The 18,195-nt window shown below is 36.5% G+C and overlaps 1 protein-coding gene across 1 annotated transcript in view; it reads right to left on the reverse strand.

Moving 5' to 3' along the window:
• Nucleotides 1–4,202: 4,202 nt before the first annotated feature.
• JMY (junction mediating and regulatory protein, p53 cofactor) overlaps nucleotides 4,203–18,195 on the reverse strand; it is a 63,950-nt gene continuing 49,957 nt past the window's right edge. Inside the window, exons 8-11 of the mRNA XM_012577688.5 lie at nucleotides 16,414–16,509; nucleotides 14,682–15,228; nucleotides 12,785–13,095; nucleotides 4,203–9,531 (exon numbers count right to left, since the gene is read on the reverse strand). Coding sequence (XP_012433142.5) covers nucleotides 12,788–13,095; nucleotides 14,682–15,228; nucleotides 16,414–16,509 — 951 coding nt within the window. The 3' untranslated portion in view covers nucleotides 4,203–9,531; nucleotides 12,785–12,787. The remainder of the gene's footprint in view (nucleotides 9,532–12,784; nucleotides 13,096–14,681; nucleotides 15,229–16,413; nucleotides 16,510–18,195) is intronic.

Raw genomic sequence — 18,195 nt, forward strand, 5'->3', positions numbered from 1 at the left:
GGCTCCCACAAGCACAGTGCTGGGTCTTACACAGCATAAATGCTGGCATGCAGTTACTTGGAAAATAGTTAGCTGGTGACAGTGGTGGGTCAAGAGATCAGGCCTTCATCAGCTGGAAGGTCTTGACAAATTTAAGTGAAGAAATTCTGATTTACAGTATTTCAGGATATGTTTTTTTTTTCCCCTGAAACTTCACAGTATTGTATAGCATTGCAACAACACACTGATGGGTTAACAGAAGACACTGTAGTGTCTTGGGGAATAGCTAGGTTTCTTCCACTGGGAAGGGAGCAGAAGCTAAAGTTGGCATTCAATCACTTAGCCAGGCTAGTACTGCTGACAGCACCAAGCACTTCCTTATTCAGAAGCATCCCTGCAACCTTGAGCATCCACCAAGGACTGCAGCAATTTCATTCATCTGGGCCTCAAAAGGCAGGGATTCTGTAGTTATCTCAGGCAGCTAATGGCTGGGAGCAGAACCCAGGTTTATCCCAGATGGCTGACAGTGCAGTCTCAACAAATGCTGTCTGGGACACAAAGTTTCTGTTCAAAGTTTCTTACTGCAAGCAGAGATTAAAGCTGAATACTTGAAGGGTTGGAGTTTTCTGCAAAATGGGATATAGCACTAATTTGGAAATGTAACTGCTTTTGAGTATTTCAATACCATGCATGTTATTTTGTACACCAATTAAGCAAAGCATGCCCTGGTAGGCAATGTGTGGCTCATGTTTTCCCCAAATACATAGCCCAGGTAGACTTTTTTCTTTCTTTTTTTTTTTTTTTTTTTTTTTTTTTTTTTTTAAGAGTGACAAACTGGATCTCCTAAACAGGGATGCGCTTTATCTAATGGAACCTTTGACTGAGGACAATTTTTTCATTCCTCTGATCTTTTCCCAGAATGGCTGAATGAGAGCAGGCACCCTCCAAGTATCACTTGGGCTTTTTTGACCCTGTCTGCTGGCCACAAGCAGCACAGATGGAATGGCCTGTGAATAGTCAGACCTCACAAAAGCCAACAGCCTGACTCACTGAGCACAGTTTGACTTAGAGCTGGTATGGGTGTGCCAGGGGACACTTAAAACACTGTTGTAAAGTGTGGGAAATAAATTTGCTCCTACAGTGGTGCTGGGCAGGGGAAGAACAAACTTTATGTTTCAACTTACTTTGCTATTAAGAGAAGACTTGTCAGCAGCAGAAATCTTTAGGAAACCTTGACAAAAATATACGCACGCCATCAACAGAAGTATAGGATACGTGCATTTTTCTTTTTTGATACTATTATTTTATAATGCCAATTTAATACATTTTTTTAACATGTCATTAGAAACAAAGAGCAGTGGGCAATGGTTTCTCTGTCAAATTATTTTCACAGGACTTTATCCACTCCAACAGTCATTTTACTCACAGCAAGTGCATGTGGTGGTGGGGGGGGGGAAATGGCCATCTTTTTTTGGTGCTTCAAAAGAAGTTGATTCATACATGTCTGTTGCTGGTGTTTAAATTGTGCTTTTAACATGCATGGCAGTTTGAGCATGCACTGATGATTTTGTATGCTAAGAACTCAGTTACACTCTTACTGAAATTGAATGGGATTAAAATAAAGTACTGAGGAAGAAAAAGCATAGTTAATGTAAGTGCTTTGTATGAATTGCATGATTCTTCAATCTTCCTTATTCCTGACTTTTAATGTACAGAGGGAATGTGATGCTAATTAGACAAGTTGTTAAGATGAAAGAATGAAGTAAACAGTGACTTTTGACAGTTTGAAAGACTGTGAATGTGCTTAGTCTTATGTAAGCAATGTGGGGTATAGTAAGACGTCTCAGAGAAGTCAAGAAGGCTGCTGCATTCCACGGTGATGAGTGACAAGAAAGCAATACAGATTTGCCTGTGGCACAAGTATCTCCAACAAACATCCCACAAACAGCACAAAACTACAGTAGGAATAAGGGGGTAAGACAGCAGATACAGTGTGAATGTAAATACAACTTTTGTTTAGATTCTTTTTTTCCCCAAAGTTTTGGTTGATTAATGATGAGCAAACCCCAGCAACAACACAGGCAACTGTTTTAACAGCACAGAGAGTAATCTGTGCCCCTTTTTATCCACCAGCCCTTCCTGTGGAGGCAACAGTTCAAGGAGATGTGCTGGTTTTGAGCTGATGAAAATCTGGAGAGTGAGCATGACTGTGGTGAAGATTTGCATAAAGTTTAGAGAAAGTAATGAGAGACTGAGAATCTTAATGCAAAGGGGGAAGGGCAGAAAGGCCAGAAAGGCTTTCTTTTGTGGGATCAGTTCTGCAGGATGGAGATTTGGACAGAGACTTGCAGCACTTCTGTGAGCAAGGTAGGTTACATGGTGATGATCCTGTAGATTCTTGGGACCTCTGGGATGGTTTTCTGCTGAAGGGCAGTTTGTGTAAGCAAAGTGATGCCTGTAACCATTAAATGGCTGACATGGTACATCTAAGGTTTAAGACACCATTTTATCCATTTTTACAGACATTATAACCTTCCTTTACAAATGGTAAAAACACAGTGGCCCAAGTCTGTAGCAGCAGATTTAGACAGTGATCTGTCACTTGAGCATAAAGCTCCAGCTGTGGTGATGACAGTGATAGGCTGATGGCTTGCTGACCCCAAGATTCAGAGATAGAGTTCAGGATTCCTCTTCAGCTCCCTCCAATTGCAGGAAAAATAAAGCCTATAAATTGGGCCTCTCCCTATGATGGAAAGCAGCAGTAAGAACTGCTGAGGAAAGGAAGAGTTCATAGGTTTTGGAAAACAACATCTGCCAAACACACCTTCCATTTTTACTTCTATCCCTTGTACCTACTGCCTCTGTTGAGTGTTTAGAGGTGGAACAGAGAAAAACCCTGCATGGATCAGTAGTTCCCCTATTTCAGAGGCACTGTGGCCCACTTGGTATTTATTTACAATGTACCTTTGATTAACATCTGACATGTACCAAGCAGGGAAAAAAAGAAAAAAAAAAGACAGTTCTTTCATCTTTTGTGTTATACAAACAAGAGGCCTTATTCTGCATGGCATACCACTACCTTTCAAGTCTGCCTACAGATAATATTCACCCATCTGCAGTCCTGATGCAAACACTAAATTCACTTCCAACCTGTATGGATACTGTAGAGAGGTATAAAAAACAATCTACTTATCTACTGAAGCCAATGCCAAGCAGAACCAGCTGATGGAGCATCAGTTTGTCCTGCAGAGCAAAACCTGTGCAGGCACCCACATCAAGGTCACACGCTCCCAGAGCTTTAGGAACAGACCTCAAATACACATGTAACTCTTCTCTCAAGTCGGCAACAAACTGATTATTTTAAAACAAATTTCATACTTGTTCTACATGTTCTGCCATAATCCAAAATTAAAAGTCTTTATTACCTGGCATGAAAAACGCCACTAGGAAACCAAAGCCAGATAGCTTTGAATTTTCTGTAAGACATGTTGCAATGCGCTTGCACTACAAATACAAAGGTGGTTTCATGTCGCTCTTTGAAATGTCCTTTTGTTTTCTCAGGATTGTAATGGCACTAAAAAGTTCCTATTCCAGAAATACACTGGTTTCTTGCTTCTTCATGTTAAGGAACCAGCTAGAAATATAATAGAAACCTGCACTGCACCAAGAACACAGAAGCAAAAGATAAAAGAGATACAATATAAAGATACCTCTTTTGCAAGACTTAGGTCTACATAAATAATAACACAAAATGGCTAAAGCAATAAAAGGAAGAACTTATCCACAGACACCTGGGAACTCTAGTTAGGAACATGGTAGATGTAATAAGGGTGCTAAGCTCTTAGCATTTCTGTATTTAAAACTTTCACCCTTTTTCAGAGTGCTTCTTTCTGTCTTTTGATCAAGAGATGGAAAGTGGGTGTGATTTGTAATTAACACAACTATCAAGCATCATTTAGGAGCAAAGTTCTTCTGTAAGACTTAAATTGTTAATGTGGCTTCATTTACAAAGATGTTACCTAAATAAAAATATTCCATGCTGCAACATTGCTTAGATGCAACCATCGACCATTAAACCATAACAGGGTATTTGAGGAGTTTTAAGAATACCAACAGGAACTGAAATGAATTAAATCTGAAAGTGTTTTTTTGTGGGAACCGAACTATACCAAAAGTATTTTTTTAATACTAGTACATAATCAAAGTTAAAACCAAGACAGTGATCAAATAAATATCCTTTAATAAAGAAAAGAGGAATAATTTTAAAGCACCAAAACTGTGAGTATGATGTTATATCGCATGTACAATAAGGTGAATGCAGTACTTTGTGTACAGGTTTAAATTTCTGAATTATGATAATGAAACCCCATGAAATACACAGCAATAAACTTGCACTGCAGAAAAGCTGTACTAAAGAAAAAAGACCAAGAAGCAGACAATTAAGACTTTTTTTAGTTTCTAGGTATTGCTAGAAATCTTTGTTTAGTTCTTAAACTTTTTTTAAACATACTTGTGCTTAATACTTAATAACTTTGAGCATTTTCAGGCATAGTAAATTTGCAGAGTTGTTTACAGTAAAATATGCATTTAATATGTCCTTTTGAATATAATGGAATTAAAGAACTTTCTTAAAGCCAAGCACAATGTGCTAGTAGTGTCTTAGTCTAATGATAATATTGCACAAAGCTAGTGAATGGTAAATTTGTTTTCATTATTTCTTATTTATTCTACAGGCTTAAGAAAGAAGTTCTTTTCATTAAGCTTCACTGGCTTCATTCATGTAACACAACTTACAGCCATCTGTATTTCTTTAGCTTTCCTTTCACGATGACGCATTTGTATACACTTAAAATGAAGATCATAACACACAGCAACAGCAACAATACGCTGGAAGATGTTAAGTGGATATCCCCAATGCCCAACACCTATTTATCAATTCAGAAGTCAAAACTATGTTTATACTCTGAAAATCAAGCCAGTTTATGGCAAACTAGTTCCGGGATAGGTTGACAGTCTCTGGAATAAAGTCTCTGCAGAGTTTGGACTATATGCACCAAAATGGTCTTCATCCTTTCTACCTGTTTTCAATGGACACACTACTGGTTAATGAGCTGCTTTACACATTAGTATTAAAAACTCAGCAGAATAAAATTTACTGCTTGGTCATTTTCCATATTAGAGGTACAGAGCATTCACATTTGAGAATGGAAAGATGACCTCTTCTGTCAAATTCTGAAGCTCTGGGCCACAGAATATAGAAGACCTGAATCACAGTACAAATAGGTAAGTGTCAGGTTGGAGATTCACCAAAGCCAGAGCTGTGAGTTTTGGATTAACAGTCAAACTGAATGGGAAGTACAAAGACCCATATATGCAACAGCCCTCCCACAAAAATACTGGCATGCCCGCCCTCCCTCCCTTGACCCTCCTAAAAATTCTAAGTATTTATGTATTAGGCAGCAATTAAATATAAATTCACTTTGTAGGAAAACTTAAAATTACAGTATTTTTATAGGTTAAAAATAGCCATTGTGTTGGTAGCATTGCTAGCAGTACGTTGATGTGCTTATTATACCAAAGAGCAATTTGCAGTCAAGTTTAGGATGACCTACTGTCTGTCAGCTCCAAGAAGACTGAAATCATGCAACATGCTCTCCCAGTAAGGTGCTTCTGTTACTCCTTTTCTTTGCAAGAAGCTTTGCTTGTTCTTAACGTTAATTCTGTAGTGCGAAACATCAACAACATATTGTCCATGCTTATGAAATCATTACCAGAAATACATCCAGGTAATTTAATTACATAAGCATTACAATGAAAATAAAATCTGATTACATGCATGAGCAAACTTGATTTACAAATTACACTCCTGAAATTCAGTGCAACAAATGGAATAAGGGTAACGTTAACCAATGTTTCTGCCTCCTCAATAAGTTGCATCTTCAATAATGTATCTATCATTACTTTATTATTAAACAGTACAGAATATAGTGCTTATACTCAAAATGATTCTTTACAAATAACGTAGTGAAGTATGTTGAGTTCTATCCCCAATTCAGTCACAAAAGTACACAATATATAATCATACTAATTTATTTTACAAGTGTCTGGTGTAGAATGCAGACTGTCAGATTTAAGGAAAAAAAAAAACCAAAAACCAACAAAACCAGGCAAAACTTAGAAGTGATGTTTGAAAAGAATAAAAAAAAAAAAAAAGCTTTCCTCTACCCTAGACAGATAGCTAACATGAAAATACACTAAAGTCAGTAAGACTATTGGTAAAGGATCTAGAACCTCTGTGAGTGAGAACATGAAATTGTTGATACAAATTAAATTTCCGAACAAGACTATTGCTGTTTACCTTACATTTTGGTTATTTTAGTAGAATCTGAGTATTTAGTTTCTTGTTCCCACTCATAAAAGGTTTTCAGTCCTTACATAAGCATTTGTACAATAAACATTATGCATCCCAAATCTTTACTTCACTGGATCAGTTACACCATAGTAAAACTTCTAATTTGAAAAAAGAAGTTTCTCAAAAATAGGAAAAAGCCCAAAAGCTGACAAACTACTTAAGATAAATAACTAGCAACAGAACAATGCAGCCACAACAATAAAAAGAAAAATATCAATAGGCAGGTCTTTTTATGGAGGCTCTCTTTCCTTGCACATGTTTATGTGTTTTTCCTTAGTGATGCTTGCCGAGATTTCTCATGGACCAACACAACACAGCTTTTCTCAGCTGTGGAGGAACTGACCTCAATGCAGGACTGTCATAATTTCCCTTTCTTGTAAATATACTAAGCTTTCCCCTTCTTCTGCAGTAACCATCCCACTATAAAATTTCACATGGCAGAGGATGGTATCTTTTATGCATTAGCCTGTGTACACTACATATGCACAATTTTTATATCAAAGTGAAAATTATGTGAAATTGTGTCATCTAGTGACTCATGGAGATTTAAATTCAGGATTTTTTTTTTTAGCAGAATGTGGAAAAAAACCCATTCATTTTCCACATAGATGGCAGTTTTGAACTGATACATACTGCTATGCTCAGTATAACAACTACTTTTTGTGTGCCCAGAAAATACATGCTCATATGAGAACTCCATTTCTACTGAGACTAAGCTACTACAGAAATCTAAGATTTCAGCTAAATATGAAACAGATTAAGAAGAGTAATTTTCATCAATCATGCACACATTTTTCAAGGCAAAGAAGACAGATCACATGGCAAACATATCTGAAAACTGCAGCAGAGTACAGCATGGAGCTATTCAGATAACAACACAGTGGTAAACTGCAGACAAATGCGTTGTGCAAGGGAACCACTGCACAAATACTTTAAAATTACACTATTTTTCCTCGGCTTGAAATTTTGCTAGTGTTCTGTATGCATACTCCAAGAAATTAAACTGCAGGCTGGAAAATAGGAAAAAATTAACATAACAGTTGCTTGTTTAATTTAGCACTAAGTTTCAGATGAAATGTATAATGTGTATTACCCTTCTACGTCAAAGTTCTGGTTTTTGCTACAGCCAAAAATTCATTTGATTACCTTGGTTTTAATGTGTGGTGTGACTGAAAGTACAAACAAATGTAGAACAAAAGAGCTGATGGTATAGGCAGTGTCGAATGATTACGATGAACCTTGAAAGTCCCGCTATTGCTGCATGAACACAGCATCAGACAGCTCGCAACCATACCATGTAACACAGAATTCAGAGAATAAGTTTAAGAAAAAAGCATCATGTAGTTTTAGGCCTGTGGAAAGCCAGTATCAGGTGTTTCACACAGCTGAAAAATAGAGACCTGGCAACTAACACAGCAAAATCTATACAATTCTACAGTAACGCTGCTCGCAGGTGCTTTGAAAATCAATGTTCACTAACTTTTTAGTAAGGCAACATGGTTAAGAAAATCCTCTCGAGATGTTTGACAGAGCTTTGATTTTTGGACAGCCACAGCAAAACATCTTCAATAGACTGAAGGGTCCCAGAGCTGAGGTTCCTTTATATTACACAGCCTATTGCTAAGGTAAGGTCTCCTGCTCCTCTCTCTGTAAGTAAACGGCAAGACGTGAAATCCCCTGTTATAAATGTTAACACAGTACGTGTTCCATTACACGACAGCAGCAATGAGTAACTCCACTTAAAAAGAACCCAGATCCCCATATAGTAGTTTATCTGTCAAAAGAGGAACAGTGAATGGACCACAAAACACAAAGGACAAGGACTGTATATTCCTCAAACACAGTGTATGTTACACTAGTAAAAACAAAATGCTAGTGAAAATTCAGCTTTCCTAGAAGTGTAATGGGCTGATTTTTAATACCACATGAGGTCTTTAGGTGGTACAAGGCTACTTGTATCTCTGTATTGACATACCTCTTGGTACTGTGGTATCCTAAGAGTAGCTGCCTGCAGCCATTAGTCATGAGGTTTAGGTCTACTCCTAAGTATTCACTGCAGAGGAAGTTGTAACTCTCCTTTAAAAATAAACCAGTCAGAATTAATTTTTTTCAGCCAGTAGGCTTTTGGGTATGAAATACAAACATTTTCGCAGCCACTAAAGGGAATAATGAAAACCAGCAAGAATAGCATGATTTTCACAACTCAATTATCAGAATGCTTAAGTGCTTTAATCTTTAAAGAAGGCTGCTTAGACTAATCAAAAGCCATTTTAAACCAAAAGACAAAAATATTTTAAGTATGAAATTACAAAATATTGCTTCTTATAACAAATGATAAAGTATAACTAAATTGGTTCAGCGTAGCTAAATATTTTAAAAAAGCATGAAAATGTCTACTTTAAAAAGATGTCAGACTAAACATGACCTTCTAAAAAGGTGCTGCAGTATGTCTTGCTAAATGTATCATGATGGAAACAAACACATTCTTGAATATGTACTGAATTCAACTCTTAATTCTCATTGTGCTGTGGTCACTTGTCAGTTTTCATACTGATATATGCTTCTTCAAGCTAAGAAGAAAAAAGTCTTAGTTGCATGTTACTGAATTTCAGCTACTGTAGTGCAACTAGGAATTCTCTTTCTGGAATATCAGACTGCTACACAGCAAGCTTCTCTGCAGGGAGCCATTCAGTTGAATTTTCAAGCACATGAGATATTCAGTGCAGTGAAGGGGCCATTTTACAGCTGGTTTGGAACCCCAAGGTTACTCTAACAGCAAATAGTCTCCCAACTCAAAATGGCCCCCACACTTAACTGGCCGTACATTAATAACGCAAATACAAAAAGTGCTTAAGAATTGGGCATTCTTGATAGTATAAAATGCATGTCTGAACAACTAAGCTTTGTGCCCAAACCAGAAACTTTTTGAACAAATAAAGAAAAAAGTGACCTGAAATTACTATTTCAGGCCATTTTTTTCCACATACGGAGTTATTTGCCCAAGAAAGACTATTTCTTTGCCAAAGAAAGCCTCCTGTGGAATTGATGGTCAGAACTGCTGGCTCTGAATTCTCAGAAATGCAGAAGAAACGTAATCTTCAACTGGGGTTTCTTTTCGCACATTGGTAGCTGTCAAGCACCTGTTTGGGAAGAAAAAAAAAGGAACATCTGAAAAGCTAAACGGGTGTAGAAATATTCTCTGGTATTCTCAACATATTAGGCAATTCTAACATGCAATATACTGAGCAGTGCGTACTGAGTAAAGGTTCTCTTTGCTCCCAGGGTAATGACACAGTGACTCTGGAGCCAGAACACACATAAGACCAGGTCTTTTGTTTTTCCCTTCCAGTATTACTGGCAGTTAACACAGATTAGAGTTTGAAGAGACCCAAAATACTGGATTAGCAGACTACAGAGAACAAAAGCTCCCTTGTTATCTGTTATTTTGTCCACCACTGACAGGAACTCGGGTTCCATTACACGACAGCATCATTGATATTACTGTGGTGCACTATTATGCACCATAGTAATATAAATACACAGATATTCTCAGGATACTTTTGATAATCAGTAATCTCTTGTATTTTTCATACAGAAGCTACTGCATAGTTATACTGCTTGCTTAGCTACTTCAATATATAGAATGCCTCAGTATCTTTTTACATGTTTCAGAGTGTCTATCTGGAAAGAACTGCTCTTAAAAAGGTTAGTCGTAACTTTATCTAGAACACAGAATAGGCAATACAAGAAATTATTAGATCTCCTGCAAGAATTAGTTACTATTATTAGTTTTGTCTTCAAACTTCAATAATTAATGAAACCACTTCACTGAGCACTGCTAATACTCCCTTCACATATATCAAAGAACTTTCTGGTACTTAATAAATATACATCACTGTATCATATTTAGCCTCCATTTTGAAAGGCAAATATCTGCATTACACTTAGCCTATACACACATACTTATAATTAAGCACAATTAATATAAAGTGTGTGCTAACACAATTCTGTAAGCAGGTTTTCAACCTAAAATCTCTATGCTGCTGTTTTGGCATGTGTAGCACTTAAAAGTTAAAAACCAGCAGGTGAATCTTAAAGCATGATATTAAGTGGATAACCTCACAGTAAAAAATACTAGCCTGCTACTTCTACAACAGATTTTCATTATTTTACTTCTGTATGATGAATGGTAGTAAACCAGTCTGTATTGTCAAGCAAGTATGCTCATCTATATGGGAAGTATTTTTTCAGTTGAGTTTTTCAAGGGCTTTGTCTCAATCTCTGTTCTCCCAAAGTACTTCATGTAGTTGGATAGCAAAGTCCTTCCTTGTTTTTTCTGAGCTGTTAGTACAGCTATTCTCTACAACCATTTTTCAGTCGAAACTATTATGTGTTAAATAATATGACCTAAAACAACTCCTAACAGGGTTGCTTTTGTAGTAAAATCTGACATTGGTAAGAGAAAGCAAATCCCAGATATGTAGAGAACAAGGAGCACATACTCCTGACATTGAACTGACACTGAATCCTGCTTTTAGGTCCAAATGATTTCACAGGACTTCAGCAGGATGTACACTGGTAAAAAGGAGACAACAACCAGGGACAGTGATTTTCAGCCTGCATTCTGAAATCCTTTTAAGGGACCGCAAATAGCAAAGAAAAATATGTATTTACATTGTGTGGCAATGATCACAGCATAGTTCTAAGATGCACTTCCAGTGTAAAATGCTTAGGAGGTCAACCAATTTGATTTAAAAAAAAATTAGGTCAGTCTTGGAAAATGTCTTTGTATCTTGCCAAAAAAATGCAAACAAAATCCTAAACATTTAAATAGATTTCCTAAAGTCAAAGTCAAATCACAAAGTTTAAATATGATCTGTTATCTAGGAAATTAGATTGCAATCTAATTGCAACTGCATTAAGAAAGCCAAGTTAGTTCCAAGACATGTCTTTTCTTATAGCTGTCACTTGATTTCTGAAGAACTGTGGTAGTGGGAGTTTTCAATATGCAAAGATAGAAAGAAGTTACATGAAAGCAAAATTATTTGCATTTGGAGTTTCAGCAAGAGTTAAGCACATCTCCACTCCTGGAGTTTCAACTCCAAAACTAGCAGTACATTTGGTATGGAATAAAAGGAGCAAGCCATAATTAATCAGTGTGAAATCATTAGGGTGGCCAACAGCTAGTTAATGAGGAATTGAACACAGCATTTATTTTCCTGTTCAAAAATTTAAAATATTGTAATTTGAAAATAGCATACCAATGCAACAGATTGAGACAGTATTTCATAATCATAAGAACATTCAGCAGATGATGTGCCAAGTCAGGATCAGTTTTAAACAGCTATAGCACTTTACCAACAGTCACTCTCCAGCCATAGAAACAACTAACCAGAGTAGAAATGCTGGATTGTGAACATTCAAAAAGGTTATCTTCTCTCTACTGCTAGCTGTGTTGAAAGATTAAATATTTTTCCCCTCATTCTGTTTAAATAGACTGTCTAAACAGATTTTTAATTTCTTTACAGATTGTCATACCGCTGGTTTCTCAAATTTTAGGTTTAGTGGGAACCTTCATTGATACCCAAATTCATTCACGTGTAAGTAACAGAAGAGAGTCACCACAGAGAAGTGCTCTACATTGCTGCTGTGGTCACAATTATCTTTGTGCTACTCATGCAGCAACTGTTTTGAAAACTGATCTCTTGCCCATTTTTGGTTTGTTCTGAAATCATTAATTTCATCTGCTGAAGTCTGATATCTGTACTTTAAAGCACTGTAGCTTAGTATTAATGCAAGTTCATGGAATTTATATGACTAGCAGAAGTATCAGTCGTATATTTACTGTTTAGAGCCTGGAAAATTCAGTTAAGTCAGAGATTTTAGAGACTGAAACCAAGGCACCAAGAAGTCAGCCACTCAGGGTAACCCACAAGATTTTGATGTGTTCAGCATTCAAACATAACTGTCCTTCACTTAGAAGTTACGCAGTCTGAAATAAGACATACCCAATTTTTACAAGGCTAGAAATAATTGGCAAGTAAGTATAAAATATGTCCCAGAGTGACTTAGTTGCTTTCTAAACTTTTTATGTAAATTGGGAACTGTCCTTTCAAAATTACTAAAGAAAATAGAGCATTTTTCAGAAGAAGTCCTTTCATATGGAACAGTAAAAGGCTAACATACTGTCTAAAATGAGGTTTTTCCTATTATAATCTTTAAATTCTTTGAAAACTCACTGATACTCAATTCATATGTGCATTTTTTATCTGGATGTCAGACAGTTTAGTCACATTTCTACTAAGTCTCCTAGAATGCACAACCTGAAGCTTAGCCGATACTGTTACAAAAAAACTGTTGCAGAAATATTATCTTTAAATGTAGCTTAATTACAGGTTAGTTTTCCCAGTCTGTGCAAGGCAAACTCTCCTCTTCATCCTCTGACTCAGGTGATGCTTCCTTAATCCTTCGCAATGCTTCATGGATGCTCCTTGTCAGAGGGTCAGTATCAGGCAGGATTGTAAAGGATTCTCTCAAAACATCTTTCTGTACTTTCTTCAGTTTCACCCCTTTCCTGATCTGCGCCAAGATGTTATTGCTATCATCTTCATCAGGAAAAGGAGGGAGACTTCTCTGCTCAACTTTTCTTAAGTGAAAGCTACCACGTTTCAAGGAAGCCAGCACTTCATCCATCGGGGAACTCACTGCAGCAAATCAAAAGACTTTCAGTATTATTTTCACAAAATTTTATCAGTCTTCATTTTTATTTCCTACAGACCAATAAGTGCCTGCATACTATTAAAGTAATAGTCCCATACTGTAAGCATAATGGTAGCTCAAATACTATTTTAGCCTCTAAATAATTTTCCTTATTACCAGGTCAAAGCTGGTTTATACAGACAATTGTAGTTTTTGTAACCACTTAACTTCCTATCAGGAAAACTAAAACTTTCTGAACAAGGTGGCTTGTCTGTTTGCAGTCAGGAAAGTCAAATAAACTGCAAGGATTTCAACATAATGAAAGTGTTTACTTCATCATCTGTTTTTGCTTTAGAACTGAGGTAATGAGTATGTCTTACATACCGGACTGTGTGATCCATTCTTATCACTTGCAATTTTAGGCTAATTTTGCCTACTGCATGACTATTTCCACAAGCCAGCAAGGGAAGCAGCAATACAGTCAATTGCAAGAGCATGCATTTTCCTGCTTCTCTGGGTTCGTGAATTTGTTAGCATCTAGTACCAGCACAGTTACAAAAATTGTCTTCCTTTAAAATTAATGTAAACAAACAAGTAAGAGATAGTTCTTTATGGCAAATCCTTCCTTTATCACTAATTTTGAAACTACTTTTTTGCAAAAATAAAAATCAGGCTTTTGCTCTTTTAAAAGTCATGAGTGGGCAAGATCTTCATCCAGAGAATGCATTATAATAAAGTATAATAAAGTTTAAACACCTCGTATACAGCAGCACGTAATTTGTGCAGCACTTCTCTATCAATATATATCTATCTCCAGTTTGTTTCTGTACATTGTACAAGATGTTTCTTAAAACCTGTTTTGGATTTAGGAATAATCTTTGTCCATCCCACTAAAGGCCTAGACAGAAAAGATGCAATGAAAAGAGTAATATAAAAGAATACAGGATTGCACATTTGAAGGAGGAAGGATGGACTATAACACCCCTGTCATACATAGACAAATTTCTGAAGCCACTTGGAAACTTGGAACATCTCAGGGGATAGGGAACAGCAGGTAGAGTGCTGCTGCAGACATGAACGATATTCTTAAAAGGGATAATTGATTTCAATTTATATTTGTCATATTATAATGCATATAAAACTGCACACACAAAAATTTAAAAAAATTGAAAGATAAAATGCAAGTCAGTAAAATAAACAATAGGATTACATAAAAATTATTGTTATTCTGTTATTAAATAGAACAGTGCATGCTCAGGTGAAACACAGAATATTTACAGGGCTGGCTGGTAGATACATTAATATTCTTTCCAACAGCATTTTCTATCCAGTCTAACATGGGATAATGTAGACTCAATTTCACAAGTGTTTTCCCATTGAACAAGTGTGCCATAATGTTGTAAAAGCCCTAGTGTTCGAGTTGCCAGCATCTCTCAGCTAGAAAGGATTTAACAGCTTTCCCATTAATAACAAATTAATCACAGCATACATCTTCCGACAGAGTAATTCAAAAGATGAACTGATATGCACTGCAATTTTTATATTAGTAACAACAAATTTTAAATTAAATATGCAGAAATTAAAACATTACCTCTCCTCCTCTGTAAACCCTCTAGATCACCAGTCTTCTTAAGCTTCTTCTTGGCACTGACTAGCTGACTGCTATCGAACAGATGTGCTGGTGGGACACCAGAAGAGTGCTGGACTCCCTTTTCCACACTCTGACGTTTAACAAAGCTGTCACTTTTCTCTAAGGATTTGGTGGCATCTTCCTTGGAGGGCAAAGGTGGGGGCGGAGGTGGAGGAGGCAAAGGGGGTGGAAGCTGTACTCCAGTAGCAGTCTCTGGCTGAAGCTGGTCACTGGCTAGTGGAGAAGTGCTAACATGGGGCAGTTCAGAGGTAACAACATTAGGAGGCAAAGAGACATCTTGAAGTTGTTTTAGGCTTGTGGATTCCTGCACTTGCACGGGCTGAACTGCTTTTTCCAATTCCACCTCCTCACTCTTCTCTTGGATTTGTCTGGTTGCTGGCAAAGATTGAGGCTGCTCAACACTGGGCACTGAGCTGGCTGCACATTTTCTTCTTGCATGAGCCAGGCGTAGTCTGGTTGATTTAAGTATTACTTGCCCAGGGTACCGCTAAAGTGAATAAGGTATTGAAGATTACATAAACACATGCAATGGACTATTTTATATTTTACCTACCTGTCATTTCTGACAATTTTCATTTTGCTATGTATGTAAAACCAAAGCAAATACATCCCCATCTTTGTGCAAAAAATTATTCATAGTTTTTATTCTTATTAAGCCAAAATTTGATTAGTCTAATAAATGAAACACATAGGTTAGAATTACAATTTTACTAAGAATCAGATTACACATTCAGAACTAGTTTTTTACAGGAAATTAAAATACAAAATTCCCTCTTGCTTTCCTCTGCTAAACCTGATCAATGGCTCCCTCTGCAAATGCAGACCAGTCTGATTTAATAAACTGGCCTTATATGTGAATCATACTGTTTTAAATGTGTATCTTGAGAACAAAGATTTTCAGCCTTGATTTACTTCTTAAATTTGCTGCCTCATGATCAGTCTTTTCATATTAGTTTCTTCCATAGCCTTTCTATGCTTCTGACGGACAGATCTAATATTTTTTGTACAACTGTGGAAGGCCCAAAGCAGTAACAATGCAACAATATCAGCATGTTAATAGAAAAAATCAGCTCATGAACAGTCGCTTCAATTTGCAGAAGTTACAGAATTCAAGAGCCTTGCAAACAATAAGGACATGAATATATTGCTGAAATACTGCTGAAGAAGACAACTTTCCAGCAAAGAAACTTCTCATACCTTTATTTTTTTTAATGTACACAACAAAAAGTGTTCACAAATTAATACAGTCTCTGTTTTCTTTCACTTTCAGCACTTTCCTTATTCCTTCCCCTTCTTTACACCTTCTATGCATTTTCCGATTCTTCCATTGTAATAAGAAGGGGCAGGTATTCTAGCAATCAGCAGCACGGGGGCACATCAGATGTAAATGCTTTAAACTCTACTTTGTGGGAAGTACTGCTTAGATTACACTTCTCGAGAATATGTGCTAAGTGTCTTGTCACAAGGTAGAGGTTTAAGAGTAAATAGAAACTTATTATGGCACTGGGAATGCAACAGCTAGAGTAACCTGTTACCACCAATCCCCTATCTTGTTGTGAATTTTCCAAAGACCACTTAATCACTAATAGTAAGGTGAATGCTATTACTGGAATGAGTGAGAATTTCTTCGGGAAAAGAAACTGACATTAAAGAACAACTGTTCTTCTGTTACCTGCTTAAATGTACGAAGTCTGTCCAGGGTTTTCTGTCGTTCCTGACTAACCCAGGAGCTCTTTCTTTCCTCTTCATCTTGCAACTGATCTCGTTTCTGAGAAAATATATGGAAAACATGTAAATATTACATCTAGTGCTCTATTTGGCTTCACTAGAAAAAACTCTTTTCCTAAATGTGAAGAGTTACTTAAAAAAATACTTCTCAAATAAACATAACCTCAAAATCTGGCCTCTGACTTCCCCTTAAAAAATAGTATACATTTCCTGGTTTGTTTCCTCAAAGAAACACAAAGCTCAGTAAAAAAGTATTTCAATGTCAAACAGGAACACTCAGCAGGTGAGAAATAACAAGTGACAGAATGCTATACTTAGAGAGGCTCCCTTGAAATAAAATTACATAAATTATCCAGAGAGCAAAGCAGTATCCATTTCCCCCTCATTCCAATAACAAAATGACAGTCCAAATTGCAAGGCTGTCCATTTAAACAAGTCATATTATTATTTACAAAGTACAAGAATTCACAGAACTCCACATCACAAAGTTTTGAACAGAACGGTGAGCAAATTAACTAAATGTTTTCACACTTACATTTACAACAGTAAACGTAAGTTTGTAATTACTCCAGCTTTTGTTATTTATTCCTGCTTGATTTTATGTAATTGCACTTAAGAAAAGGTCTGAAGCTCTTCCTCGCAGCTAGGATAGTTGTGTTTTTTCTTGTATAAAGATTTTACTTTATGGAAACACACACCTTTGGGTACATCTCCTTTAACCAATTATTCTTTCTTACACAACTTCAGCAACAGTTACTACACCTTTGAAACAAACACTCACTTCTCAGTCAAATGTACTGGAAATGGAAGCTAATTACCAGAAGGTGAAATTCACTGAATGCAAATTAAGAAGCTATCAGGGAAAGTGATGTAACAGCTGACCACAAAGCAAAAACCCTGAGCAAAACAGCAGCTTTAATTCTTAAGATGACTCACAGTATCCAATATTACTTTTGAAAGCGTATCTTCATAATCAAAAATTCTGATCACTTTTGTGAACCTTTTACTCTCTTTGAGTCACCACAAAACAGTGTCTGCCTGCCATTTTCATATGTCAGCTAGTGGGCTGGCGTCCTTCACAAAAAGCCAACTCCTGTGATTTACAAGGGAGGAAGTATAGATACATTAGGGAGAGAAAGATGAGAACACGTCTGAAAAATAGTAAGGACAGAAAACAGAAAAAGGTGAAGAGGAGGAGAAACATGTGGCAAAAGAAAATAAGAACAATGGGCAAAGAAGTTAGAACAGAAGCTTAAAGAAGGGAAGAAAAGTAGTTCTATCACTACCTGAATGTTACATATGCATTCAGATCAAACTTTTCCTGAAGCAGTCTCAAAATCGAGGTTTTTTTGTTTGTTTGATTTTGGTTTTTTTTTTTTGTTTTTGTTTTGGCTGACTTGTGTATTTGGCTTTGTTTCAGTTTTAAGTAAAATAGTAAAAATGCAATTCTTACATGGTTTCAAATTTGGACTCCCCTTTTCCAAAGTTTTCTAAGAGTTATCTTTTCAAAATTCTTAATGAAATCCAGTAATTCAAAACCTACTTTACCATAATGCTAGAATTTTTTCAGTCACATTTTTACCAGAAAAACCCCACACAAACACAAAACATTAGCATAAGATTCTTTGTATCATTCAAGTGGGCAACTCCATAACATAAAGGTATGCAGTACTTGAGAGACAACTAAGTCCTTTGGCTTTGTCAAGTCTTATTTGTAAGACTGATA

The sequence above is a fragment of the Taeniopygia guttata genome, chromosome Z (assembly GCF_048771995.1).
Source record: "Taeniopygia guttata chromosome Z, bTaeGut7.mat, whole genome shotgun sequence".
Taxonomy (NCBI): domain Eukaryota; kingdom Metazoa; phylum Chordata; class Aves; order Passeriformes; family Estrildidae; genus Taeniopygia; species Taeniopygia guttata.